This window comes from Mesocricetus auratus, unplaced genomic scaffold, assembly GCF_017639785.1.
Source record: "Mesocricetus auratus isolate SY011 unplaced genomic scaffold, BCM_Maur_2.0 Super-Scaffold_100013, whole genome shotgun sequence".
NCBI classification, from domain to species: Eukaryota; Metazoa; Chordata; class Mammalia; order Rodentia; family Cricetidae; genus Mesocricetus; species Mesocricetus auratus.
This window is the reverse complement of record NW_024429196.1, coordinates 15,333,328-15,360,861: the sequence shown is the minus strand read 5'-3', so window position 1 is coordinate 15,360,861 and position 27,534 is coordinate 15,333,328. Positions and strand designations below refer to the sequence as shown.

The window sequence follows — 27,534 nt, the reverse complement described above, 5'->3', positions numbered from 1 at the left end:
TTAACAGGATACAACTGATAAAACCAGTCACAATAGTTCTTCAGCTGTTGAGAACTTGTGAAACTGTACCCTGCATATCTGACTTAAAACATAGAGCCAACAGGGGCTGGAGAGAGGTCTCAGCTGTTAAGTTCTTCAGAAAACTGTTTAAAAATGAAACAACTGCAAGAAACTGATTTCATTTTCAAAATTCAAGAATATGAGACATGAATTGCCAAGCGTTGTATGCATTCTGCTTTTTATTTCCATAGAGTAAAAGGGCCATAAAGAATATCATACAAAAGTGCACCTACCTCCCAGCTCTCGAGCCGTTTCTCTATGATGCACCTCCCAATATCCTGAAGTATGTAGCTGGACAGTTCAGTAAGGTAAGGAATGCTGTCATAGCCTGGAAGAAGAGAAGACGATGAAAGCTATTTGTGAGCTTCTTTTTCTGCTTTCTTCTGCATAATTTGGTTTGGGTTTTACTACTCATGTCTCAACTCTCACCAATCTCAAGTGACACAGGTAACATAGGTTAACAAAACTCACAAGTAAACAGTTATCCTTCCTCATATAGTTCTCATAGCTCTGTACTGTCTTCTTAAACAATGTAAAAAGGAATTAATATGTCAACACATAAAAACCTAATATGGATGATTTATGCTGAAACGTATATTTTAGTGATTTTCTGTGTCCTTTAGTCTCACTTTTAGTCTAGGAACATAGCAAACATTTTTAGAAAAAGAGAAAGGTCTTTCGGCCACTAAAATACTTTCCAGAAACTCTATACTTGCTGGAGATGTTCTCGGTCATTTGGCACACAGTGACTTCTTATGAATGCAACTGTCATATTTCATAGATCATTGCAGATTGATGGTGATGCAGAAAGGTCAGGCTGCCGAAGTGCACAGCCAACAAGGCAGCAAGGGCTGGAAGAGAACAACTGTGTTATCGTCACTGACAGTCAGGATGGTGACCTTCATCTGTTGGGAACTGGAGAAACTCTACTCTGCATATCTGAATTAAAACATAGGGATCTACAGGTGCTGGAGAGATGGCTCAGCTGTTAAGAATACTGGCTGTTCTTCTAGAGGACTTGGCTTCAATTCCTAGCATCCACACAGCAACTCCTAAGAGTCTTTAACTCCATTCCCAGAGGATCCATGGCTGCTTCAGGTCTCCATGGTCACTAGGCATGCACATGGTACCCAGAATTAAATACAGACCAAACACCATACACATTTTAAAAAAGAAATTATTATCATGTAGGTCGAGGCAGATGTGGGTGGTTGTAGGGAATTTGAGGCCAGTCTGAGCTACACAGATTTCCAGGTCAGCCAAGACTATGAAATGAGACCCATCTCAAAAATAAACAACAAGCAAACAAAACAAACACACAAACAAAAAACAGAAGAAAGAAAATGGGGTCTGCACAAGCCATGTTGCAGAGTATTTATGTGTTCAGGCTCAGTTCTGTTTCTTTACATTTTTTGTTTTGTGTTTGGTGCTCAGGATGCCACACTTAAGGTCACACACATGGTTACTGCTCTGCTATTGCATCATATTCCAAGTTATAGCTCTAATTCTTCAGTAAAGTTTGACCTCTCTAACTCTTAATATTATTATGCACAAGACAGGAATAAGAATACTTATTCCATATACTGTTATAGAGGTTAAATGCTAAGAGTTTAATTCAAGCTAAGGTACATAAAATATCAAAAATGAAAACAAAAACAAAATTTTATTTAAAAAAAAAAACAAGACATTTGGACCCAGTGACACGGCTCAGCAGGTAAAGGTGTGTTCACTACACCTGGCAAGCTGAGTGCCATCCGGAGCTCACCTTGTAAATGGAAAAAAAACCAACTCTTCCCAGTCATCTTCTGACTTCCACACATGTGCTATGGCATGTGCACCCCCACGACTCAAATCAACAAATGTTAAAACAACACCCCGCATTGGGGATGGTGAGCTGTCTCAGCAAGTACAGGCATTGCCAGCCAGGCTTGACCTGAGTTCAATCGCTGGAGCCTATGTGAAGATGGAAAGAGAGAACCAGCTTTACAGAGTTGTTCTCTGAAGTCCACATGCATGTCATGTCACACACGCCCATGCACAGTAATAAGTGTTTATAGCCAATGAAATTTTCTTTAGTTAAGGAGACAACTCAGTTGAATGGTCAGTTTTAATGCTATTATAAACAAGGTAATTTCTTCCACATCCTTCTCACCCCTTTCTCCCTTTTCCCTCCCATCTCTATCTCCAGTGCTGGGGATCAAACCCAAGGGACTTGGACATACTTGCCAAATGTTATCATTGCTCTACCTTAGTTTTTAAGACAGTATCATCATATAGCTTAGGTTGACCTCCAGTCATAACCTGCCTGCTGAGAATAGGTGTATGCCATCACACCACACCTGGATTTTCTTAAAGGAGGTGACAGGGAGCTGAGTATTAAACAATGAGAAAGAGTTAACCAGGCAAGGGGACATTTCCTGGGGGGGGGAATGCAAACGATGACACATAATGCAAGCTCTGAACCCAGAGCTTAGGGTGGAGACGTGAGAGTCTGGAGTGCGGACATACTTAGGAGAGGATGGGAGAGGACCTTTCTGCCTTGTCAAGGATCTTGCCTTCACTTTCTTTGATAGTGGGCAGACCCCAGGTTCATGCTTTAGGTATGAGTGGATCCACCAGCTTTGCTCATTTCATTGCTCTATTCTACCTCTATAGCAAGGGTTAATGTATTTCATGTCCAGTCATCAGCTCCTTATTTTATAGGTGATGTATTGAACATGGTTCTCTTCTGCATCACTTCTGACACAATGTTGCTTTTAAAGAGAAATAATCTAACTTGGAACAGTACAGACGAGGTTTCTCATGTGTTTCTCTTTTTAAGGTGCTGCCTCATGACAGCAAAGCTCGAAGGCTTTTTGTAATGAGTGGTGGACTTAAAAAGATCCAAGAGATAAAAGCAGAACCTGGTTCTCTCCTCCAAGAATACATCAACAATATTAACAGCTGTTACCCAGAGGAAATAGTAAGGTGGGAAAACGGACTTTAATCAGCTCAATATTACAGAGACTTAATGTTTTGTTTTGTTTTCAAATCTAACTTTTATATCTATGCCAAAATGTAGATTTGGGGGGCTGGAGAGACAGCTCAGTAATAGAAGTGCTCGCTATGCAAGCTAGAGGGCCCGAGTTAGGCTTCCTACACCTGTGGAGAACCTGGGCCGCACATGTCCTAGGTACTGGGGCAGATACAGGTGGAACCTGGAAGCTCATAGGCTAGCCAGCTAAGTTGATGTCAGTGAGATTCAGGTTCACGGAGAGATGCTGTCCCCCAAAACAAGGCAGTAAGTAATGCACTTATATCCACACACATGTACATACATACCACACACACACACACACACACACACACACACACGCACGCACGCATGTGAGTGTGCGAAGAGGGTTAGGCTTAGGAGGAGGAGGAAGCAACTGTTTCTTTTTGTTGTTTGAGATGCTCTTGCTGTATAGAGATTACAGGAGACCCTCCAAGCCAGGTTTAACAAGAACATATTCTCAGGGCCTGTGTCACTGACCTATACTTCCAGATTAAGATTTCTCAACATTAAGCCCATTTTTAGAGCATTAGATCCAGGTCTCAGGTCCTGTAAACCTAGAGGAAAACTATATGGTTAAGCCCTAAACAAAAGCAAATTTGCCAAGAAAAGAATAGAATAATCTAAAGAATTGAGTCTTAAAAAACAAAATTGAGCATAGAGTACAGTTTTATTTTCTCCACAAAAAAAATACAAACACCCTCCATAACAACTCACAGGCTCTAACACATATAAATTATACCTTTCACCTACTCTTCCTACTTAAAACTCAATGTTTTGTTTTTTGAGACAGGGTTTCTCTGTGCAACCCTGTCTGTCTTAGAACTTGCTTTGTAGACCAGGCTGGTCTCAAACTCAGAGATCCACCTGCCTCTGCCTTCTGAGTGTTGAGATTAAAGGAATGCACCACCATGCCTAGCTATACTAGTGGCTTTAAAAATATAGTAACAATTGAGTTTAAAAGCACAAGGGAATTTTAAGATTAAATCGTTCTTTTACTAACAACTTTATGTTCTCCCTTCCTTCCTTCTATCCTTCCTTCCTTCCTTCCTTCCCTCCTTCCTTCCTTTTTTCCTTCTTCCAAGACAGAGTCTTACTATGTAGCCCTTGCTGGCTTGAAACTCACTATGTAGATGAGGCTGGCCTCAACTTTCACAGATCTTACCTGCTGCTGCCTCCCAAGTGTTGGAATTAAAGGTGTGTGCTACCATGCCTAGCTTGAACTCTTCTTAAAGACTTACAATTACATTTCTGTGTATATGTGTACATGAGTGCAGGTGCCTCCAGATGGATCCCCTGTAGCATCTGAGATGGTGCTGTGAACAAAACTCAGGTTGCCACCTGGGTCCTCTGTAAGAGCAATACATGCTCTTAACTACTGAGCCTTCTCTCCAGTCTAAGTCATTCACTCTTAAGAAGCTGATGGGAACTTGAAACAATTCCAATAAGCCAGTTTTGAAAATACTAAAAAACAAACAAACAAACAAACAAAAAAAACCCAACCTGGTGCTTTGTCAAAATACTATCATAAAATTTAAATCCTTGAATTCTATGCTTTGAGATTTCATCATCATCATCGTCATCATCATCATCATTATTATTTGGTCTTTTGAGACAGGGTTTCTTTGTGTAGCTCTGAATGTTCTGGAACTAACTCTGTAGACCAGGCTGGCCTTGAATTCACAGAGATCCTCTTGCCTCTACAGCAGTGCTGGGATTAAAGGCAGACACTACCATGCCCAGCTGAGATTTCATTTTTAAAACTATCTAATTTTCATGAGGATTTTGGTTAGCTGATCTTTTCAACTTTCTGATTTTTAAAAAAGCACTAGCTGCTATGTAATAACATTTTATGGAAATTTTTAAAACACTGTGAAAATAGATAAATATAATTTCAAAATGGTTTTATTTTTACAGTTATCTATTTCTCAAAAATCAGTTGATGACAACTGTTTTAGATCTAATTATTTTTATAAGACAGCATCATTCCATATTGTCTTCCAATTTTAATTTTTAACCTATCATTCCAGCACAAGGGAGTGTTATAAGAGGGAAGGGTATGGACTAGGCTTTCGAAGGACCTATTCTCTAGGTTGGGCTCACTCCCCAGCCACAGGTGTGTTCTGAACTTGCCTTCTGGATCTCTGCACACTGTCAGGAGGAAAGGGGCCTCTAGGACACATCTGATGAGGGAGGGGGCATGCATACAGCCTGCTACCCAGCACAGTAGTAACTTAACTGTAGCACACTAGATCCATGCCCAAAGGCCAAGACAAGAATAACCCAAATTCCTCCTAGTCTGTGGTAAAGTTAATTTGCCTACACTCTGATTAAAGGCCGTCAGAGCTAGGTTAGAGTAGCAGTGGTTGATAGCTAGAGGAAAGGAAGAAATGTCTCACCTTTTTTTATGGTCCTGATGAAAGCTCAGGTCATGTGTCCAGACAGACCTAGGTTCCTATCTCAGTTCTAATTATATCCTGTGTGATCTTAAAGACAATTATTTATATTCTTTAAGCTAGAGTTGCTGTACTTGTAAATATTATTACATATCTCATAACATTAGGATTAAATGACATAATAGCCCAAGGGCTTGAATTAGCAAGAATTCAATCAATATTTCTTATTGTCCCTTTGGAGTATCTCTATTCTTATTTTTTATCTTACAATAAATAGTATTATTAGGCAAATAAAATTTAATTTTATAATCATATTAGAGATACTATATAGTAGTACTTGGTTCCTTGTTTTTTTGCTATTTTTTGATGATAAAAATGCATACCAAGCAAATATAAAATAAAATTATTCTGGTGTATTTAAAATGCCATTCATTGTGGAGCTGGAATTACATATTTTTTCCTAATATGAAGCTACTTTTTTTCTTTTACTTAAAATTTAAATTAGAAACAAGCTTCTTTTATATGTCAATCCCAGTTCCTTCTCCCTCCCCTCCTCCCCTGCCCCACACTGACCCCCTATCCCATCCCCTTTCTGCTCCCCAGGGAGGTTGGGGCCTTCCATGGGGGATCTTCAAAGTCTATCATATCATTTGGAGCAGGGCCTAGACCCTCTCCCATGTGTCTAGGCTGAGAGAGTATCCTTCTGCGTGGAATGGGCTCCCAAAGTCCATTCGTATAGTAGGGATAAATACTGATCCATTACCAGAGGCCCCATAGATTAACCAGACCTCCAAACTAACATCCTGGTTCAGGGGATCTAGAACAGTTTTATGCTTGTTTCCCAGCTATCAGTCTGGGGTCCATGTGCTCCCCCTTGTTCAGGTCAGCTGCCTCTGTGGGTTTCTCCAACCTGGTCTTGACCCCTTTGCTCATCACTCCTCCCTCTCTGCAACTGGATTCCAGAGTTCAGTTCAGTATTTAGCTGTGGGTGTCTGCTTCTGCTTCCATCAGCTATGGGATGAAGGCTCTAGGATGGTATACAAGGTAGTCTTCAATCTCATTATTGATGAAGAGCATTTAAGGTAGCCTCTCCACTATTGCTTAGATTGTTAGTTGGGATTATCCTTGTAGATCTCTGGGCATTTCCCTAGTGCCAGATTTCTCTTTAAACCTACAATGGCTTCCTCTGTTATGGTATCTCTTTTCTTGCTCTCCTCTATTCTTCCCCTGACTCGATCTTCCTGCTCCCTCATGTCCTCCTCTCCCCTTCTCTTTCTCCTAACTCCCTCTCCCCCCACCCATGCTCCCAATTAGCTCAGGAGGTCTTGTCCTTTCCCCTCCTCCTGGGGACTGTATGTGTCCCTCTTAGGTCCTCCATGTTTCCTAGAGGAAGCTACTTTTTGAATGTTAGCACAATAGCAGTTGGAATGAGGCTTTCTCAGCAATGAATAACTTGATAAAATGAAATGGTAAATAAATTTTTTATAAATTTTAACAATCCAAATATCCAAACTATATAATTTCAAAGTGAGTTATTGTACATTTGTACATTGTTACTTCTAGAATATCTTAATTCAGGGGGTAAATCTTATTGGAAATATTTGGGGTAAATTTAGATCATGTAAAACTTACATTGGAAGGAAGACTCACAAAGGATTCCAGACTTGTTTTTTGTGTTCTCCTATAGTTGACTGGTCAGTTTTGAAGCTAAAATTTAAAATTTTAGTTTCTTAAGTATAGTAACTATATTTCTAGTGTTCTTCAGCCCCATGTGATTAGTGGCTACCATTTGAAGTAGCATATTTAAAAAGACTTTGCAAACCCTGCCTCCTCACCTTTATATAAAAACTACCTGTCTTGTACCTGACACATTTATGAGGCATCAATGAAAGCAGAACCAGCTTTAACATCAGTACTAATGCAGACTGAGAGGCAGAATTGACAGTCCTCAATGACAGGCTAAGAAATCCATGTTTGAAATAGATTTTTCTAGATTAGGTGGCCTTTTTGGACTTTTGATGAAAACTTTTTTTTCAGACAGGGTCAGGGTCTTAGCTGATCTGGAACTTGCTATGTAGACTAGGCTGGTCTCAAACTCACAGAGATCCACCTGTATCTACCTTCTGAGTGCTAGAAGAAAATGTGTGTGCTTTCATGCCCAGCTAAATTTTGTCTACTCTTTCGTTTTTAATTATGTGTATATGTATGTGTCTGTGGACACGAGTGCAGGAGAAAGAACACTCTTTAAAAGATTGTCTTAGGCAGCGTGTACTCTGTTTAACTTTAATCGTGAGCAAAGACACTATTGAAGAAAATATAGCTTTGTTTTGCCCACCTTAACTTGATACATTGTGGAAGAAAGTATGCCTTTTAGAAGATTTTTTATTTTTTATTTTATGTATTGTCATTTTGCCTGTATGTGTGATTGCGTGCCATTTATGTGCCTGGTGCCCTCAGATGTCAGAAGAGGGCACACTCCCTGGGACTGGAGATATAACTGGGAAACTGAACCCAGCTATTCTGAAAGAGCAATAAGTGTTTTAAACACTGAACCATCTCTCTAGCTCCAAATTTATGACTTTCTAAGTAGGCATAAAGACAACTAACAAAGGACAATGTTCGACATTAACTTTTATCTACAGAAAACATTTTCAAAGGCTTAATCACTTTGAGTAAATATTTTGGAAATTTCTAAATTATAATTTTCTAGGTTTTTAAATCCACTTCTAACATCAGCATACCTACTAGATTTTATGTCTTTTTTATGTAAATAAAAATTATTTCCATAGTATATCACTATTCATACACACTATTAACATATTTCATATTTGATACTAGATATTTTGTAAGATGTTCAATTTAGGAATCTACAAATGTAAATGTATAGTACTATATATGTCCAAGAACCAATTAAGATGTTTAATTTTATATTTTATATAATAAGAGTATTTAACAAAACCATTTCCAATTGTTTTCAACTTGAATTATGACTGGTTCTGATCAAGCTATATTTTCAGACATGATTTCTAAGGCAATTGGAATCCAGAAATTGATTAGCAATAATAAGTTGTGTGGTCTAACATACAAAAGACATTTATTAGCTATGATCCTTGCGTACCATCACTCATTTGATGTGCTAAAAAGGAAATCTCTGAGGTATGACCACTGGATGGAAGGCATGTGCTCGGACGAAGTGTCACCACACGTACATTCCTGAAGTGTAGTATCTAGTACAACATTGTGAGTAGGACTCTCTTCCTTCATATGCTCTACATTTATCCACAAGCATTACTGGAACATATGTGACGTTTCACCTATGATTATCTATTTTACAACATTTTACATGTGTTTATGTGTGCACACATGTAGGACAGTGTGCATGGGAAGGTCAGACCTGTAAGGCTGGTTCTCTTCTACTATGTGGGCTCCAGGGATGAACTCAGCAAGTGCCCTTACTGGCTGAGCCACCTCACCAGCCCCACACATTATTTCATAGACTGCTTTGTGCCTACTGTATGAAACATTTCCACGTATCTAATAGCAGATTTTCTTTTTCAGGTACTATTCCCCCGGATACTCAGATACGCTTCTGCAGAGGGTGGACAGCTTTCAGCCGCTCACTAACTGAACAAAGTGTACTTTATGCTCAGATTCACAGAGGGCTATGTACAATTGTTAAAGATCTTTCTGAAATGTTTCACATAAGTACATCCCAGTTTTGTTCTATATGAAATACCTTTAATATTTTTTACATTTATGTACTGCTTTATAAATTATTAGCTTCAATGTGTGAAAGACTAATTATCATTTGCATGCATAGAGATGCATAAAGGAAGGTTTAAAAGGCAATAAAGGGGTTTAAGGTATTTATTTTTATACAAAACACAACACACAACACAACACACACATCCTTATGACTAGATATAAATGAGACCTGCTGTTTGAAAACCCTTGGCTATTTCCTCATGGGGATGGGTAAGGACACTAACTGACCTTGTCAGTTAGACAGAGAATAGGGAGGGAAGTATGGAAAGAGAAAAGTGGAGGCAGAAATGTGGGGCCCTTAAAAAAGACTCGTGGTTACTTAAGTGCACTGAATTAATGCGAGAGATCTACAGATAGCCTGCTTGGTTTCCTAAGGACTTAGGAAAGCCCTCCTCTTTTAGTACAGGTTTTGAAACCCTTTTCTTCTCACCCTACATGAAGTGTTGCTTCCCTTTCGTGTACTCTGATGGTCAAGCTCTCCATTCTCACTGAGAGGTCTTATCATGACTCCCTTTCAAGGTTACAGACATGGAAAATGGGTCCTCAGGATTCCCTTGTCCCAGGTTAACTTTCTCAACATATTTTCAGAATGCACATACTCAGGGATTTAAGGTATAATTTTAGCAGAATATCAGCAGGGTCAGGCTTAATGCATTTCACATAAGAAGCTGTAATGGGGCCAAAGCAGATTCCAACAAAACATTAAAAACAGCATTGCAAATTTTTTCTTAATTTTTTTCTACTTAGCCAATGTACTTCTGTCCTTAGGGACTTGTGCTTGGATCTAGAGTCTTGGTTGTTGTGCCTATGTCTTTGGGCCTAATGGAATATTGTCCTTTTTAATTAATTTTATTTATGTTTATGAGTGTTTTGTTTACATGTATGTCTGTGTACCATGTTCTCAGAAGACAGCCTCAGATCTCCTGGGACTGGAGTTACACATGGTTGTAAGCCATCGTGTGGGTGCTGGGAATCCATCTAAGGTCCTCTAGAAGAGCAAGCAGCCAGGGCTCGTAACCCCTGAGCCATCTCTCTATAGCCCATAAAGGTATATTTCTTGAGTGGCCTTTCCTGGAGGCCTGAAGAATAGAGAGGGACAGGATATCCTAGAAAATCCCCAAGCTACAGTAGGCCCAGTTCTGAAAAACTGATTTCTCAAGTTCATCTTAGACTCCTGTTACGTTTAGTTTTCTCAAAATGAAAGTACCCATTTACAAGGAGCATTTTCCTGGGTTTACCTCCATCTTCTGTATTTTCTACCAGCAGCTTTGACACAGCTTTTAAAAACTTCTTCATAACCGGCAACCAATTTCCCATCTCGTTTTTTACTTGTGTTAAGCTAGACTGTCTAGTGGTTTCCTGTTTGTGGTGGCATGCTGAGGATTGAGCTCATGCTCACGTGTGTACAACACACACCCCCACTCCTGATTTCATCTCTTAATACTTTCACAGCCTATTTTATTTCCTTACAGAAAGTTCTTAGATTTGTTTCATAGGAAAATATCATTTTTCTTCTTCTTTTTTTAGTTTACCTTTCTCTTTCCTGTCCATCCAGTTTGTCTTCTAAAGCATTTAAATGGTCTGAGGAGATAAAAGTAGCTTGCATCATTCTTTTTTTTTTTTTTTTTTTTTTTTTTTTTTTGAGACAGGGTTTCTCTGCATAGGATGGAACTCACTCTGTAGACCAGGATGGCCTGGAACTCACAGAAATCTGCCTGCCTCTGCCTCCCAAGTGCTGGGATTAAAAGCATGTGCCACCATCACCCAGCTTCATGCTTAACTAGGCCTTTTCAGTCTTGTGTTATAGCTTAGGCCTGGGAAAGCTACGGTGTCAGGATTTCAAGTTTGAGACTAGTATATGTGACAGACTAATACCCTGTCTGAAACAAAAACAAATCAACAAAAACACAGTAGGTTTTCTTACATGACCATATAATACCTAGGTTAAAATATCTTTAAATATTAGAATGGTAAATTCCTTCTTGTTTCTTTCTATTACCATTATACTAATGTAGTTGACATTTTTCACTTTATATGTCACTTTATCTTTATCAAAGGGTACTACACTAAGAATAAAATAATACTGTTCTGCTAGATGTTTCTAATTTGATCAGATGGTATTAGCAAATTTTAAGTTATATTTCTTTTTCTGGTGTTTTTGTTTGAGATAGGGTATATTATGTACCACTGGCTATCCTGGAAATCAATGTAGAACAGGCTGGCCTCCAACTCAGAGAGGTCTGATCACCTCTGCCTTGGAAGTGCTGGCGTTAAGGGGTATGCCACCACACCCAGCTGTATAAACTGTTTCTTTGTAAGACACTTTAAGTGCTGGAATTAGGGGGTATGCCACCACACCCAGCTGTATAAAATATTTCTTTGTAAGACACTTTAAGCAACTTAAAACCTTTTTAATATAACATTAAAATTTATTTGTGTTAAAGCAAAAATAATGTCTGTCGTTGATGATGTTCTCTGGTATTTTCACTCCTGGCTTAAGTTGTGTTGGTGCCAATTGTCTGTGTAGACTAACCCCTCTCCCGCTGTCACCTGTACTTTACTCAAATTTTAACTTTTTATACGGATTCCTCACATATGAGGGATAACTGCTGTCAGGGGTTTGGGAACAGAGCTGGCCAGACCTTCTTTTTGCAGATGAAGCTGCTTCACCTGTGTGGGAAGAGGTGAAATGCATAGTACCTTTCTGAAAGGGATATTGAAGCCTGGTTCTAGTCACCAGTCTGTTAGCGAGGAAGGGTGATGATATGCACTCAGTTTTCTCATGAAATACTTATGAAAACAATCTATAATGAAGCAGGTGACAGTGTTGTAACTCTTCCATTCTACATAAACTTGGTATGATAGTGGGAGATCTGATGGACAAAGTTAGACATTTTGGCCAACAGTTATGTAGTGTTTAAGTTATGTAGGGTTAAGTTAAGTTATGTAGGGTTTAAGCCTGATGATTTGTGATAAAGCAAAGCTAATTTCCTACCCTCATGGAGTTTTCTAACACTCAATTTCCCAGATGGAGCAAAACAGTCACAAGACACTGAACACAAAGCATGTGAAAACAAATGGCAACTTCATATTCATAGGACATTGTCCTGTTTTTCTAACCTTTCTTCTCAATGAAAACCCTGTCTCTTAAAGAATGAAAGGTCTGTTGCTAGAAATAAAGCCCTGTCCTTAAATCCCGAAGACCATCCCTAAGAAGTCAAGTTTAGAACCTGACCTTGAAAGGATGAAGAATTTTCTGTAGCCATCCCTTTAAGATAGGTCCTAGCAAATGTTGGGGCTCATTGGTCATCAAATTTGATGTTTAGAAAACTTAATTTATAGTTACTTTTTCAGAGATTGACAGGATCAAGTGACAGGTCTATATCCATAACTGTTGTATTTACCAATTGTGACAAAGACTATTTAGTTTTAAAATTAGATTTTGGTAAAATGTGAACAGAACATTTTGTTTTTAACTAGTCCTTGAGGCTATAAAGTTAGGTCCTAATCAGGGTACTGCTCTAAAGAATGCAGAGCTCTGCAAATGTTGGTCATAGTGTGAAAGGCAGAGGAAGGGGAGGAAAGCAAAAATACTCCAGACCTCAGAACCAGGAAAGAATCCAGTAAGAAGTTAGCCTAACTTCAAATGGCTTCCTAGGCCTTGTACAGTTAGAAAAAAATTTGGGGAAAATACATCTGTTTTACTTAAGAGTTTTAAAAATAAAACTTCCAGAGAGACAGTAGTTTCTTTGTTTTATAGAGCACAAAAATTTCACTATCTATCTTAATGGGTTTAGGGGAAAGTATTTCCTTAGTAATTAATTTAGGGATCAGTATAAAAATGTGTATTTCTGAGTTCCTTTTATTTGTGACTGGTATTTTTTCTATAGTAATTTTAACTGAATGCTGGATCAAGAATACTAATATATCATCATCATAAAATGGTCTAGTATAGACATTTACACATTAAATAAAGCCTCTTAGTTTGTCCATAATATCAAATGTATGCATTACTGATGGTGAATGCTCAAAGTAGGCTGGATATAAAGATGTTCAGTTGCTTGTGAATGGTTGCAACCTATACTGAGTTCTCCATTTTACATGTTTCTGTGGCGTGCACAGTATAAACCACACAAGGGTGGTGGCTCTGTTCTCTTCTGCTCTCCGTATCTCCAGCACCGCAGCAAGCCTGCAGTGGGTAGAGGTAGCAAAGGATAGGCTGAGACTCAGGGCTTCTGGCCCCTGGCTAATATAGGCAGACAACTTTCTCATCACAGTCAGTCAAGTCTCTTCAAGTTCTGAGGCTTTAGTTTTCTGAAATAATGCAGTGTAGAAGGGACTGCATAGTCTTAAGGAGACCAAGATCCACGTGAGAATCTCCAAGCTACCGTGCTCTGAAGTCATGGGTGAATGACCAGTAACACTCTCTTCATACAACTCTGAGGATTAAATGAGGCTGAAAAACCATAGGACTTGGCATTAGTCTGTATACCTTTGTGTGAGTTGAAAAGGGTGACCAATCCTCAAGACATTTTGTTTCTATTGATAGAAATTGTTATAATACTCTTATTTTGTTAAAATAAGACACTTGACTGCCATCTGCTGGAAAACTCTTTGTAAACACGCAAATCTATGATGTTTAATGCATAAACCATGACACCAAGTACTGGGGCCTTTGTGTAGAACATGACCTGCACCACTGTGCACACAAGCACTAAATAAAAGTCTATTTGCTGCTCTCCTAACTTCTGGGAAATGTTGCTTAGAAAAGGATTCCAGGTAACACTTGTATGAATAAATTAAATTAAACATTCAAAGTTCAAAGCACTAAACACTATACCATGGAGCCAGCAGCAAAGTTAATGTCAGTAAAAGGAATCAACTTTTTTTTTAACAAAGCCTAGAAACATCTGTGCTCACTACTTTCATCATCTCCCACTTCTTTACCAAAAAGAATATTCTATAGTAAAACCTATAGTTAAAGTTAGCAGAAATATCAACTGAGGGCTGGAGAGATGAGTCAGCAGTCAAAGAGGACCAGAGTTAGGTTCCTAGCATCCACTTTTGGAGCACAAAATCTACTAACTCCAGATCCAGAGATTCACACGCACACACACACACACACACACACACACACACACACACACACACACACACTAATAATAATAATAATAAAATCTTCTAAAAAACTAATTGAGTCATTAATCTTACATTGATAAGCATTGGACATAAGATCAAACTAGGAGATTTTTAATGTATTGAAAGCAAAGCATGTTGTAAAAGAACATTTTTATTTTAAAATGCCCTTTTATTTTAAAAACTGAACAAAAAACAATACACTGATAATATACTAAATATACCAGTATTACGAGATGGCAGGTCTCTCCCAGGAAAGTAACTCTGTTGTTTTGTATTTAGCCAAGAACCTAGGCTGGGATACAACAGGCCTCTGCTCCAGCAGGGAATCCTTATTGTAGTAACGATGACAATTTCCTTTTGTACACAAAAGGAAAACTTGGGCTCATTTTCATACCGAACTCTACAATCACAGAGACTACTGGCTGCCACTTCATAGGGGAGAGTTCATTGATAGTGGGAGCACTCTGTCAGGATGAAGGATTTATCACCTTGGCAAGGAGCACAGGTGCTAGGATGGCTCATAGAAACTTGGAGCAAACAACAGTCTGTTGTACAAGATGTGGAAATGTTACAACAGTCACAGTAGAGTGATAAAAGGTACCAACAGCTTCAAGTGTCATACTATGCAAGGATGGAAAATGGCCAGGCAGATGTGATCTATAGAGAGCCCACAGGACATACCATGGTGATAAAGTATATCTAAAGGGTAAAGATTACCAAGGATGTTAGTGGAGGCCATCTTCTACATGTAGGACTGACTGAAGAGACACAGTTATAGAATGGGGCTCTTTGACAGAAATTAGGATAATAGGATGAGCTCACAAAATAACAGAAGCCAGATAATGCCAGGAGCAAAGTGTGTGCAATTATTGCAACACAAGGACAAGGTTAATGTGTCATCCAGTGGTCCTATCGAGATAGCTATGAAGACGGTTAATAGAACTTAATGTTTTAGAGGCATATGAGGGTGGTCTACAAGAGTAACAGCTTAAAACAGCAATAAACCAAGATTGGATGGGTTAGGAGACCAGTAGCTGCATGTTCTGGGGAACTTCAAGTAAGAAATAGCCTCTAGCAGGGCATGGTGGTACATGCCTGCAATCCCAGCACTCAAGGAGGCAGAGGCAGGTGGATCTCGAGTGAGATCCAGGTGAGTTCGAGAACAACCTGGTCTACAGAGCGAGTTCCAGGACAAAACCAGGACTGTTAACACAGAGAAACCCTGTCTCCAAAAACAAACAACAACAAAAAAGCCTCCATCAGGTTGGCCTGTTGGCATATCTGTGGGCATTTTCTTAATTACTGGTTAAGAAGTAGTCAGCACACTGAGGTGGGTGCCATCCCTAAGCAGATGGGTCTGGGTTATATAAGAAAAGCATTTTTACAAGCTGGAGGAAGCAAAACAGTAAGTCTGTGCTCTCTGCAAGCTCCTGACTCTGGGCCTTGCCTTAGGTTTCCTCCATGATGAATTACAACCTGTAAGCCAAATAAACCATTTCCTCCTCAAGCTGCATTTGCTTAGTGTTTTATCACAGAAATGGAAACCAAACTAGGGTACTGCTGCAGTTACTAGCACAGTTTCCAAAACCCCAATCCCACTGTCCAAGAAAAATGTACTTCGTGGTGTTTTCTCATCACCAGAATGTTGCTCTAGCCCTTTTACCAGGGAAAAGAGCTCTATAGCAGGAAACCCTGCCATGCCACTCAGAATACCTTATGGTATTAGTGGCAACTGTTGGGAAAGGAGGCCAGGAAGTTACTAGGAATCTCAAAAGAATCACAGCAGAAACCATAGAAACAACATTCCAAAAGTTCCTGTAGACTACTATGACCTGACTTAGGTGGTCATGCAGCTATGTAGCAAGAGGTCTGGTTATATACAAATCAAGTACATAACGCAGGCCCTGAACAGCATGAAATCTTACCTTCGGCAGCAATGACTTTGCCTCCCACCCGGTAACATGCTTACGTTTCTCATACAAGGGAAAAGGGTTTAGAACCCTATGAAGTTACTCTGAGGAAGCCTTAGATTGTTGCTTACTCTAGATACATATCTAGGAGTACTCACAAGGGCAAGAAAGGAGCCATACTTAGTCATCTTTGTGTTCAGTCTGGTGCTAGGAAGCTCTGCAGAGTTCTGTAACACGAGTTCTAATAGGTCTTAATAATAAAGGTCTAGAGTCAGATATAGGGGAAAATGTTGAGAGATCAGAGAGAAGGAGCAAGTCAAAGCCACCTTTACCTCACTAGCTTCCTAGAGGAAAGGAGACCGAGTTCCTGTTTCTCCAACTTACATTCTTTTCTCAGCCCAGCTACCTAACTGTCTGTCTGGACAGAACTCCATACCTCTAGGGTTAGCTAGTGGCAAGCTCCACCCTCTGATCTTCAGACAAGCTTTATTTGTATAAACAAGGTATCACACAGAGTTCCATGAGCCATCCTGGCTGTTGATTCTTAAAGAAACTCTGCTCTGACTGCGTTTTCTTTTCTCAGTGCTGTTGATGAACCCAGTGACAGAACATTTGACTAGCATGCTCTAGACCCTGGCCCAGGTGAAGACACTAGGAAAGGATGACTTGCCCAAGGAGGAACAGGCTCTTTTCAAGTTCTCCTACACAAGCTATGTAGGCCACATGGACTCAGTTGAGGTTAGCAGTGCCTGAAGCTATTCTTAGGATTTTAAAATAGGAAAAAAAAAAAGACTAGAAGGAAGGACCCCACACTGTAATGAGATTTTCAGAATGTATCCCACAGCTTCAGCTTCCATATTTATTGTGTGAACTCACCAATCAGAGTCTCCTGGGAATTTTAGAATTTACTCATATCAACAGTGATAATTGGGTCTTTCGGAGTGGTTCATGCCAGCCCAATGGAGGAATCAGTGAGCTCTGGCTTTGAGGCACTAGGAACTAACCACACAGTACTTATTGTATAAGGAAGTGGTGTGGTTTGTTCCATAAGATGCTCAAGTACCATGTTTCTAAACGTGTACTGCCACTTAGGGTCTCCCCTGCTGACTTCTGCTGTTTGTAAACAGTAGAACGGCATCTGGAGTAAAACAGATGGATCCAGGTTGGGCTGTGGAAGAATTCTGGTGCTGTGCAGAGTAGTAGTTGAAGAGGGAGAAGGAGACTTGAGTAGGGAGCTAGTCCTGAGTTAATGACTCTAAGTAGACATACCAAGTGAGGCTGGCTTTAACATATCCATTCCAAAGCAGCCAAATACACTCTTCTTGGTCTCTTCCATGCTCTGACCAATTGAACTTTTAAGTTTTGTGTCTTTTGCCTTATCCTTCCAAGGTACCAAATAAGGATCAGTAAGAGCATCACAGAAGTTTTGTTTATTTCAAGATATTCCTGTGAATTTATTAACTTTTGTACTGAGCCCAAGGAAGAACTTAAATGGCAATTCAATCCTTGAATCTTTTTTTTTACTCCCATTTTTCAAATTTCATCTTTGCAATGATTTTGGTGCTAAATCCTGCTTCTCTGGTTTAAACCATCTATACCAATGAGTTCGCTGGAGGCCTTTGGGAAGAAAAGACTAAGTTAGGAAAGGGAAGAAAAATTATTACAGATCTATGTATGAGGAGGCGGGAAAGAGGAAGAATTTGGATCATTTATATGCTGCATGTCTTACTGACAGTTAAATACAGTGTTTTGTTCTGTTTTCTGCCACTCGAGGGTTATTTAATTAAATTCATGACCGAGGATGCTAACCAGTCCCACATCTAAAATAATTGCTTCTCTGTTGGTGAGATGTAAAGCTGGGATTGATTGTCCCCTGGCTGATGGCTCTCCTTTCTGACTCATGAATGTCATCTCCACTCCCCTCCCCACGTAATTTGATCTCTGTATTTGATCCCTATTTAGTAGTACACTTCGCTAAACAGATGTCCCAGTAATTAAAATCCCACATGGGCACACTAGTCAGTGAGTTACATCTATTTAATAGTCAGCTTAGAAACTTTTCACCCTTGGCTTTCCCCCATCCTGGTGTTATGTGTTTCTCGCCTTCATCAGCTTTAAATATTAGAGCTCAAGCTGGCCATGCTTGTTTTCCTGCAATTGTTGAGTCTTCTTTTCTTTTCCTGACATCACTTTCCCTGCAAGTTCCAGGCCTTTCTTTTGACTCACCTGGATTTCCACCAGCATCCAAATTCTCATTGAATGAGTCATCTTATATTCATTCATGCCAGCTCTAGCAATAAAAAAATCATAAAAAGGCTGTTATAACCATGGATTAAAAGTGTCTTATTTTTCTCCCCTTAGGCATAGCCAAATATTTCAGTCTAAAAAAATCTTAAAAAAACAAAAACCAAAACTATGAGATCAAATACTAGAAACCTGTTTAGCTGCTACAAGTCACCAAAGGACTTTGATGACAAAGAATTAGAGAGGAAATAATGTATTTGGAGAGGCATGGGGAGGCTGGGAAGGATTTATGACATGGAATTTGCTACTTTGGGAGAGGATTTAGAACTTCATTTATGGAAGTTATTTATAAAAGTGTTAACACTAAAGAGACAATATTTGTAATGATAAATCTGATAGGGACATATTTAGAAAATCATTTTATAAAAGTTTTTCATCATATTCATGTTTATTTTTATTTTGGTGAGGCTACTTCTAGAATATTTCAGAATTCAAAAAAAGTGTGCTTAAAAAAATCAAGCAGCAAGTTCAGAAGATAACAGATACTGCTTTAGTTCTAAAATTCTAAAAGTAGTTACCTAAACTTCATTGCCATGCTTACATTTAGGAAGTAAGTGAAAATCCTTCTGCTCAATCAAAACTTCATTTTGGTGGTTTACATTCAACCCCTACTCTTGTTATCTAAACTAACAAAAGCCATGTAAATAAGCAGAGATATAAATTAACAAGTGTCTTAAATAAACAGTTGTACACAATGAATGTGAGTCTTACATAAACAGGGATACCAAACAGGAGCTAGGATTTCAGGAAGGTAGATTCCCAAACAACTGGAAACAGTATGGGTGTGATTTCTTTTACTGTCTCATATCTAAGACTGCTGTGGATCATGATGTTCTAAAGATTGGCATGCTTTCATCTAAAAAAGCTCAGGGTACTCTCTCTCTCTCTCTCTCTCTCTCTCTCTCTCTCTCTCTCTCTCTCTCTCTCTCTCTCTCCCTTCCTTTCCTTTTTTTCTGATCTAGGCCTTTTAAGCCTTGTTTTCCCTCCAGCCATTCCATATCACCTATCTATCCATGCTCAGCTGTTTCCTTCTGATCATTAAACAAAAATGTATTAATTCCATTTCTGCTTCCCACTGCCTTAGTATAAACTAGGAAGGATATTTCTTTATGTCCTCACAAAGTTGTAAAGATCATGAGAGTTCCTACAAAGAGCTCAGACTGCACCCTCACCACTTTCCATTTGAGTGGGTGACAGCAAGGTTCCATAATACAGAAAATAGATAATGAAACTATGTATATTCTAGGGGTGTTTGGCAATGGTCACACGAGGTAATTCCTGCAGGTTTCAAGGTCAGAACATGCTTACAACAAACTCTATTCCTTGTAAATGCCAACACAAATGCAGCTACCAAGCAGAGTTTCCCACTGAAATTAGAGTACTTCCTCTTAGACTCCCATCTCTGCAGCCTGAGGTCTCTGGGGTGTGTTCTTATTTGGTACTGCAACGGTTAGACTACAGCCCCTGAGTGAGTTCTGTGGCAGCTAGGGATGGGAGAAGCACGATGTGAGGATGCTGGTTGAGAGCGATCCTCTGAGGATTAGAGGTGAGAACAAGCAAAATCTACAAACAACAAAAATCTGAGCATTCCAAAAGAAAAAATCTACAAACAACAAAAATCTGAGCATTCCAAAAGAAAAAATCTACAAACAACAAAAATCTGAGCATTCCAAAAGAAAAAATCTACAAACAACAAAAATCTGAGCATTCCAAAAGAAAAAATCTACAAACAACAAAAATCTGAGCATTCCAAAAGAAAAAAAAAGGATGAGTGAGTCTTTCAAACCTTCTGAGGGTTTTCGCACACTGACACACATGTATATTGATGCTAGTGTCCAAATTCCCAGAACACTGTGAAAGACTGTTGCTAAGGTGCAAATGCTACCTCTCTTGAGTGACAGCCATCACAAATAGCCATGGTCATGCGTATTATTTATAATGCTTGGCATACAGACGATCAAAATAATTCTTCATATAAATCTACTTCTTCCATAGTTTTGTGGTGTATCTTTTCTTACATTACACTTTGTTTCATGCCTCCCTCTTTAACCTGAGATGAATTTTCAGTACGTATGAAGCATGTGCTCAGTTAGATTTCCCCCCAGTGACTGGCCAGGGTTCCCAGTACTGTTTGTTGACAATCCATGTTCTCCTCATTAGTGATGCTTCATTTACTGACATATTGAATTCAGAGCTATCTAGTCTAAAATATTAATCATTTGTCAATCTTTTTTCAGTAATTCAATATCACTGTAATTAAGGCTTTATGATATGTATTAACATCTGGTAGAGTGACCATCTCTGCTCTTACTCTTCATCTTCAGATCTATTCTGGTTACTATTACTTTTCTCCAGGTAGAAACTGTTTCGAATCAAACCTGTCCCACTGGAGGTTTTTTTTTTTTTGCTAAAATTGCAAATATTTACCTAGAAGCACATATATATCTTGATTTATTTGAGTCTTTGTTCCCCTTTTCATTTGGGATATGTATCTCACTCAGTTCTTGCTAACATTATTTATGTATAAATAAGATCATTTAGTTATCTTGAATAGGGTCTTTTAAACAATTTTATTACCCAACCGGTAATTCATAGATCACTGGAAAACCTTTTTATATAAACCATATATGTATGTGCATATGTATAGAGTGCATATTTGCAGTATATGTGGGCATGCATGTGTATAGATGTATAGAGCTGCATACATACCTATAGAGGCCAGAGAAGAACATCAGGTGTCCCATTCTATCATTTCTACCTTATTTCCTTCCAGGAAGTCTTTCACTGAACTGAAGCTTGTCATTTAACTAGCCTGGCTGACTAAAATGCTTCCAGGATCTGCCTATCTCTGCCTCCAGTGCTGGGATGACATGTGCATGCATACACACATACACACATACACACACACACACACACACACACACACTGGTTTTTCTAGACAGGGTTTCTCTGTGTAGTCTTGGCTGTCCTGGAACTAATTATGCCATACAGACTGGCCTCTAACTTAAGAGATCCGCCTGTCTCTGCCTACAGGGTGCTGGAATTAAAGGCATGTGCCATCATTGACATTGACCAGCTAGATTCCCATATATTTACACAGCAAACACTTTTACCCATTGAATCATCTTCCAACCCCAATTTTCAGTATTTTACAGTAGCTTTTCAGTTAGGTCTCTAAAGATTTGTAGGCAAAAGTATTACCTGCAAATAAAAGTATTTTTCCCACTTCTTTGCAATAGTCTCTCTATTATTTACATTTTGTCTTTTGGGTATTTCAACAAAATTAAATAACAATAGTGATAACAGCCATCTTTGTATTTGATTTTAACGACAATGGCTCTATGGTTATATGATTAAGTATAGAAATTTTCAACTATGAACAAAAGTAAAGTGAATAATAAAATGACATTTGCCTATCACCCACCTGCAACAACCTTTAACATTTTTGCATATACTTTCAAAGGGCTGCAAATTCTGCCCTTCTAGATACAGGCTTAGAAATACCTATTCATGTCTATTGCCAGGCCATTCTGAATGTTCTTGTCTGCTCTCAGAAGCTAAGTCTCTACAGCCTGTTCAGTACATGGAAGGGAGAAATACCTATTCATAAATTGCTCTTCATTCTATGGATCAGGGGGGTATCAGCCTACAATCCCAGTGTCAGTGAGTATGGGAAACAGAGATGTTCCCAAGAGAGATGCATGATGTCCCAGAGAAGTGGAATGAGCCAAGATCTCCTGAGCAGATTGGGAACATCGGGGGAGGGGAGAGGGAACCAGGAAAAAGAGAGGAGGATAAGAGGAGGGGAGAAGAAGGCATGGGGGAGCAGGAAGGTTGAGTCGAGGTAAAAATAGAGGAAAGCAAGATGAGAGATACCATAATATATCGAGTCATTATAGGCTTGAGGAGAGAGATGACACTAGTGAGATCTCTAGAGATCTACAAGGATAACACCAACTGGTAAACTAAGCAATAGTGGAGAGACTACATTAATAAGCCCCTCCTTGATGATAAGGTTGATGACTACTCTATATGCCATCCTAGAACCTTCATCCAGGGACTGATGGAAGCAGAGACAGATACCCACAGCTAAACACTGAACTGAACCCCTGGAACCTAGTGACAGAGATGGAGGAGTGATGAGCAAAGGGGCCAAGACTGTGCTGCTGAAACCCACAAAGACAGATGACAGGACAAGGGGGAGCTCTTGAACCCCAGACTGATGGCTGAGAGGCCAACAGGGGACTGATCCAGACTCCATAAATGTAGTGTCAGTGAGGAGGCCTCAGAAATCACTGGGGCCTTGGGTAGTAGATCAGTGTTTACCATGGTATATGAATGATCTTTGGGAACCCAATCCAAATAGAGGGATGCTCTCTCAGCCTGGACACATGGGGAAGGGCCTAGGTCCTGCCCTGGATGAAATGACAAACTTTAGAGATCCCCTCCAAGGAGGGGAATGGTGTGGGGATTGGGTGGGGGCTCGGGGGGCTGGTAGAGGGGCAAAGGAGGAGAGGTGGGAGAGGGAGCTGGGATTGACATGTGAAGCATTCATGTTTCTAATTTAAATAAAAACATATATTGAGGGAAAATTTGCTCTTCATTCCCATTACTAGGTATTAGTCCTAATTAATAGTCAAAAACATTCAATGACAGTTTTTCCTAGCTAATAGGCAAAGACATTCCAGTGCTATGTGATTGCAGAAAACTGTGTAGCAATCTAAGTGGTCACCAATTAGTGAGTGAAAAATTGTGATTCATTTGTGCATTTATACTCAGCAATTATAAAAAATGCTGACAAGAAAACAGTCATGTCTTTATAAAATTTCTTTGGTAAAGTGCCATCAGTGTAAGGATGAGAAGCTCACTTAGTTCCCAACACTCACATGAAAGCCGGGTTGAGCTTCTGTCACTCCAGCACTGGGGTGGGGTGGGAATGGGGACAGGCAGATCTCTGTAGCTCACTGTTCAGTCAGCCTCACTAACTGGTGAGCTCCAGGTTCAACAACAGATTTTTGTCTGGGGTTGGGGGATGAGGACTGGGGGTGGGGGTACAGGGAGCTGTTGAAGAATTCATACACACAGCCGGGAGGTGGTGGCGCACGCCTTTAATACCAGCACTCGAGAGGCAGAGGCAGGCTGAACTCTGTGAGTTCGAGGCCAGCCTGTTCTACAAAGAGAGTTCCAGGACAGCCTCCAAAGCAATACAGAGAAACCCTGTCTCGAAAAGAACCAAACCAAACCAAACCAAACCAAACAAAAACAACAAGAACAACAACAAAAAAATCACAAAAAAACACACACACACACACACACCACACACACAATTTATTCCAAGGAGAAAAGAATACATGTATAAAAATTTCTGGAAGGATTTGCAAGAAACTATCTTTATAAATTATTTTTATAAACCACTATTAAAAAGTAACAGCGGTTAATGATGTACTGTTTACTGAGTTTTAAAAAAATCTGCCCAGCACTCGGGAGGCAGAGGCAGGCAGATTTCTGTGAGTTCGAGGCCAGCCTGGTCTACAGAGCGAGTTCCAGGACAGCCTCCAAAGCAACACAGAGAAACCCTGTCTCGAAAAAGAAAAAAAAAATCTGTGGGTGGGAGAGAGAGCTCAGTGATTAAAAGCACTTGTTGCTCTCTTGTAGAGGACGAGGTTCAGTTCCCAGCCCTCATATGGCATGTAACAACCACATGTAACTCCAGTTCCACGTGCTCTCTGGCTTCTGTGGGCACTGCACTACATGGTTCATACATATAAATGCAGACAAAACACCCATACACATAAAACAAAAACTAATATGTTAAAATTAGTTGTTCTAATCATAGATATTAGAGTTTCATCACTGATTAAGACTTTTATGGCCTAATTGTAGCAGTATATTTTTACAGTATCTTGTTTTGCTGGTCAGTGGTGGCTCACGCCTTTAATCCCAGCACTCAGAAGGCAGAGTAGATGGATATCTCAGTTCTGAGTTCGAGTCCGGCTTGGTCTACAGAGCAAATTCCATAACAGCCAGGACTACACAGAGAAAACCTGCCATGAAAAGCTAAAATAAATTAATAAAAATTTTATTTCTAGAAAAAAAGCACCATGCGAAATGATTTATTGTATTTCATTTAATTTGTTGACCCTGGATTTGTTGTTTAACCTTACATCTTTTAGAAAAAATTGTAGCACTTTGGAAAAGTTTTATAATACATTTCAATTTATAAAAACATGTTTTAAAGTATCTATATACTCTAAGAGGTAATGGTATGTCCTATGGAGTTTGTTGGGATATGCCTATAGCATCACTAAACCTTCACAAAGCACTTACTTGGCTTTGATCTACACTTCGTTTTCCTCTTCCTTCTTGATCAATTTTTGGTGATTTCTGTCTTTCCAGGAAAAATAAAACCAAAAATATAATCATGATAGTAGCATGTAATTTAAATAACAAACTCCTAATCAGTGCTATCTCCTATGTCTTTTACTGTTTTACCTTTGTTCGGTATAATTTGTTAAATAGATTTTTCAGGAATTTCCCCATTTCCTTTATCTCTTTCCTTTTGAATTAGTCCATCTTGTCAGTCTCTAACTCATCCATTTCTCTTGCAGTAGTCATTCTTCAACCCCCCTTCCTTGGAGGCTTATGATTATTATTATTACTTGATTATCGTATTTTTGTTTTAAGTGCTGCTCAGGTCACTTAGTTTTATTCTTCCTCATTAAAATTTCACCTGTTTAACAATGCTGGTTCCCTAGCTGTGGTTGCAAATGACTTTCAGTTATTTCTAACAGTTTGATCTGCTCTAAGTGGGCAAAGATTTGCTAACACTGAATATGTCATTTAAAATGTGACTCAGACACTAGTGGCACGAAGAATTCTAAAAATGTTTGAGTAACAGCACACAATTGCAGCATGCTTATGACCTACTGAAGAGGTCAAACCTGTTTGTAAGTATAAACCTGTGTGGCTGCTGAGCATTTTCTGTCCTCATAAATTAGGAAGAACTCGCAGCCAGGATTTAGGGAGAAGTTCTCCTGTTCTTTAAGTTACTTCTGCTATCGCATAGACATGAATAACCTAAGAATTCCTAAATGTCTTTTTCTTTCTTTGAAAGTGTGTACATTATCTGCATAGCCTTGCTTTATTTTGTCATAATTAAATTCAGATGAAATGTTTTTCAAGTACAAATATTAAAAATTGTAAACACTGCTATTAGAGAAATTGTTTTCACTGTAAAAATCAATTCACTCAACTACAGATGTAGAGGAAAGAAGAATATATTTTTAAATGATTTTCAAGGCTAGAATTTTAAGCAGTTAAGTTACTAATAGAGAACACTGTGGCAACAGAAAGGCAAATTTGCAGGAGTGGTCCTTACCAAGGTCTGCAGCAGAAATCATGAGATTCATGTGTTTGCAGGTTATGTAACAGTTTATAAGTGGCCAGGAAAGGGAGGATTTTGTGGTCAGAAAAGTGGAAATGTTCTATTTAACATATGACCCTGGCCGGTCCCATCTCAAATTACTGTTGAGCAAGTTACAGATGATTGGCAAGCCAGGAGGGAGCCAGAATGTGCCTGATGAATCTTCAATAAACATTTTGTCACAATCACTGGCTATTATCATTAAAACCATGAACTTAACTCTCTGATATTTAAAGTAATTCAAAGAAAAATGTCAAAGCATCATGAGCTAGGGGTTGTTTCAAAAGGCTAGTAATTTTTCCTCTCCTGGTGATCTTAGAACAAACAAAACACAGCTTTGTGGAAACAAGCTATAAACATATAATTAGAGCCCCAGGTTAACAGCTGTATAGTCATAACTGAAACTTTTCTGTTTTACACAAAAACAGACATCTCAACTTTTTAAACTTCCAAATATTTTAAAACATGTAAGAGCCTATGCTCTATGAACTTGTGTGAGGAAACACCAGGAGAAACCAAATAAACAGAAACCCAAACCGTTATCTCTCTCCAAACCTCAAATAGTGATATTTGGCATTGATCTCAACCGATTACTGCTAAAGTGGCACATTAATGAGATAGCAATTCAGAGCCACAACAGGGAGAAAAAAATTGTTATGGTTGTGAAACGTCAGAAAGTATTCCTAACACCCAAACACTGCCAAAGAAAAGCTAACCTAGAGGCCAAGTTTTAAATGCCAAGACTTGATGAGAAGGTGGAATCTCCACCCCCACCCCCAAACATCCTACCTCAGGCAACTTTTGAGGAATTTACTTTAGTTTGAATAGAATAAACTTTATCCATTTAGACTGCAGTTCAACGAATTGTGGCAACTGTGATGTAACCACTATGCCTTTCGAGATACATAATTGTTTTCTGGCCTCCACTTTGTATAGCTACCTTACATCTTCTAAAACTCAGTCGTGGACTCAAATTGACCATGGCCTTTTTTTGCGATTTCCACGTTTTCAGATCCGTGCAAGCTATTAGCTGTATTCACACTGAGGGAATGTTGTGCAACCTTTTGGGGTACGACATGCTTTTAGACAATGTTACCTGCATTGTCCTCATTTCGATTCCTCTTCACCACCTTGATGGACAGCATTTCAGTTTGGAAAGGGAGCACGGAGCAACTTCTGCCAACCCGTTAGCAAGTGGTGTGAAGCTTGAGGGGATGGATAGGACCAAGCGATGTGGAGCAGACTCTGGCAAAACATGCCCTAGAAAGTGGGCGAGTCATGCTTGAACCCAGGCCCAGGGCTTCTCGGAGGCTGAAGTCGCCACCCCCACGGGACACCCCGTGCCCCCGCATCCGCCTCCGGGGCCAAGGGCTCCAGTTGAGCGGCCGCAGGGCCACTGTAATGCACAGATGATGGGTCTTCAGGCTCTCAAAAGGCGGGAGGTGGACAGCAGGACAACCAAACTTCAGCCATGTCTGTGGTGCCCCGAAGCGGCGCGCTTAT

The 27,534-nt window shown here is 39.4% G+C and overlaps 1 protein-coding gene and 1 long non-coding RNA gene across 7 annotated transcripts in view; one reads left to right on the top strand and one right to left on the bottom strand.

Moving 5' to 3' along the window:
* Spag6 (sperm associated antigen 6) overlaps positions 1 to 9,339 on the top strand; it is a 62,066-nt gene extending 52,727 nt beyond the window's left edge. For both annotated transcript variants that reach the window (XM_005082708.4, XM_021234441.2), the window contains exons 9-11: positions 252 to 368; positions 2,882 to 3,027; positions 9,049 to 9,339. In XM_005082708.4, the coding sequence (XP_005082765.1) occupies positions 252 to 368; positions 2,882 to 3,027; positions 9,049 to 9,118 (333 nt within the window). In that variant the 3' untranslated portion in view covers positions 9,119 to 9,339. The remainder of the gene's footprint in view (positions 1 to 251; positions 369 to 2,881; positions 3,028 to 9,048) is intronic.
* LOC106022202 lies at positions 261 to 27,534 on the bottom strand. 5 transcript variants are annotated; one of them, XR_005880722.1, is made up of 5 exons: positions 27,128 to 27,534; positions 24,936 to 24,992; positions 18,531 to 18,594; positions 773 to 2,013; positions 296 to 388 (listed from the first exon to the last, which is right to left on the bottom strand). It is a non-coding gene; the product is annotated as an uncharacterized LOC106022202 (long non-coding RNA). The 5 variants fall into 5 exon arrangements; XR_005880721.1 differs by having other exon boundaries at positions 366 to 911; positions 1,826 to 2,013; XR_001197225.3 differs by lacking the exon at positions 773 to 2,013 and having other exon boundaries at positions 261 to 388.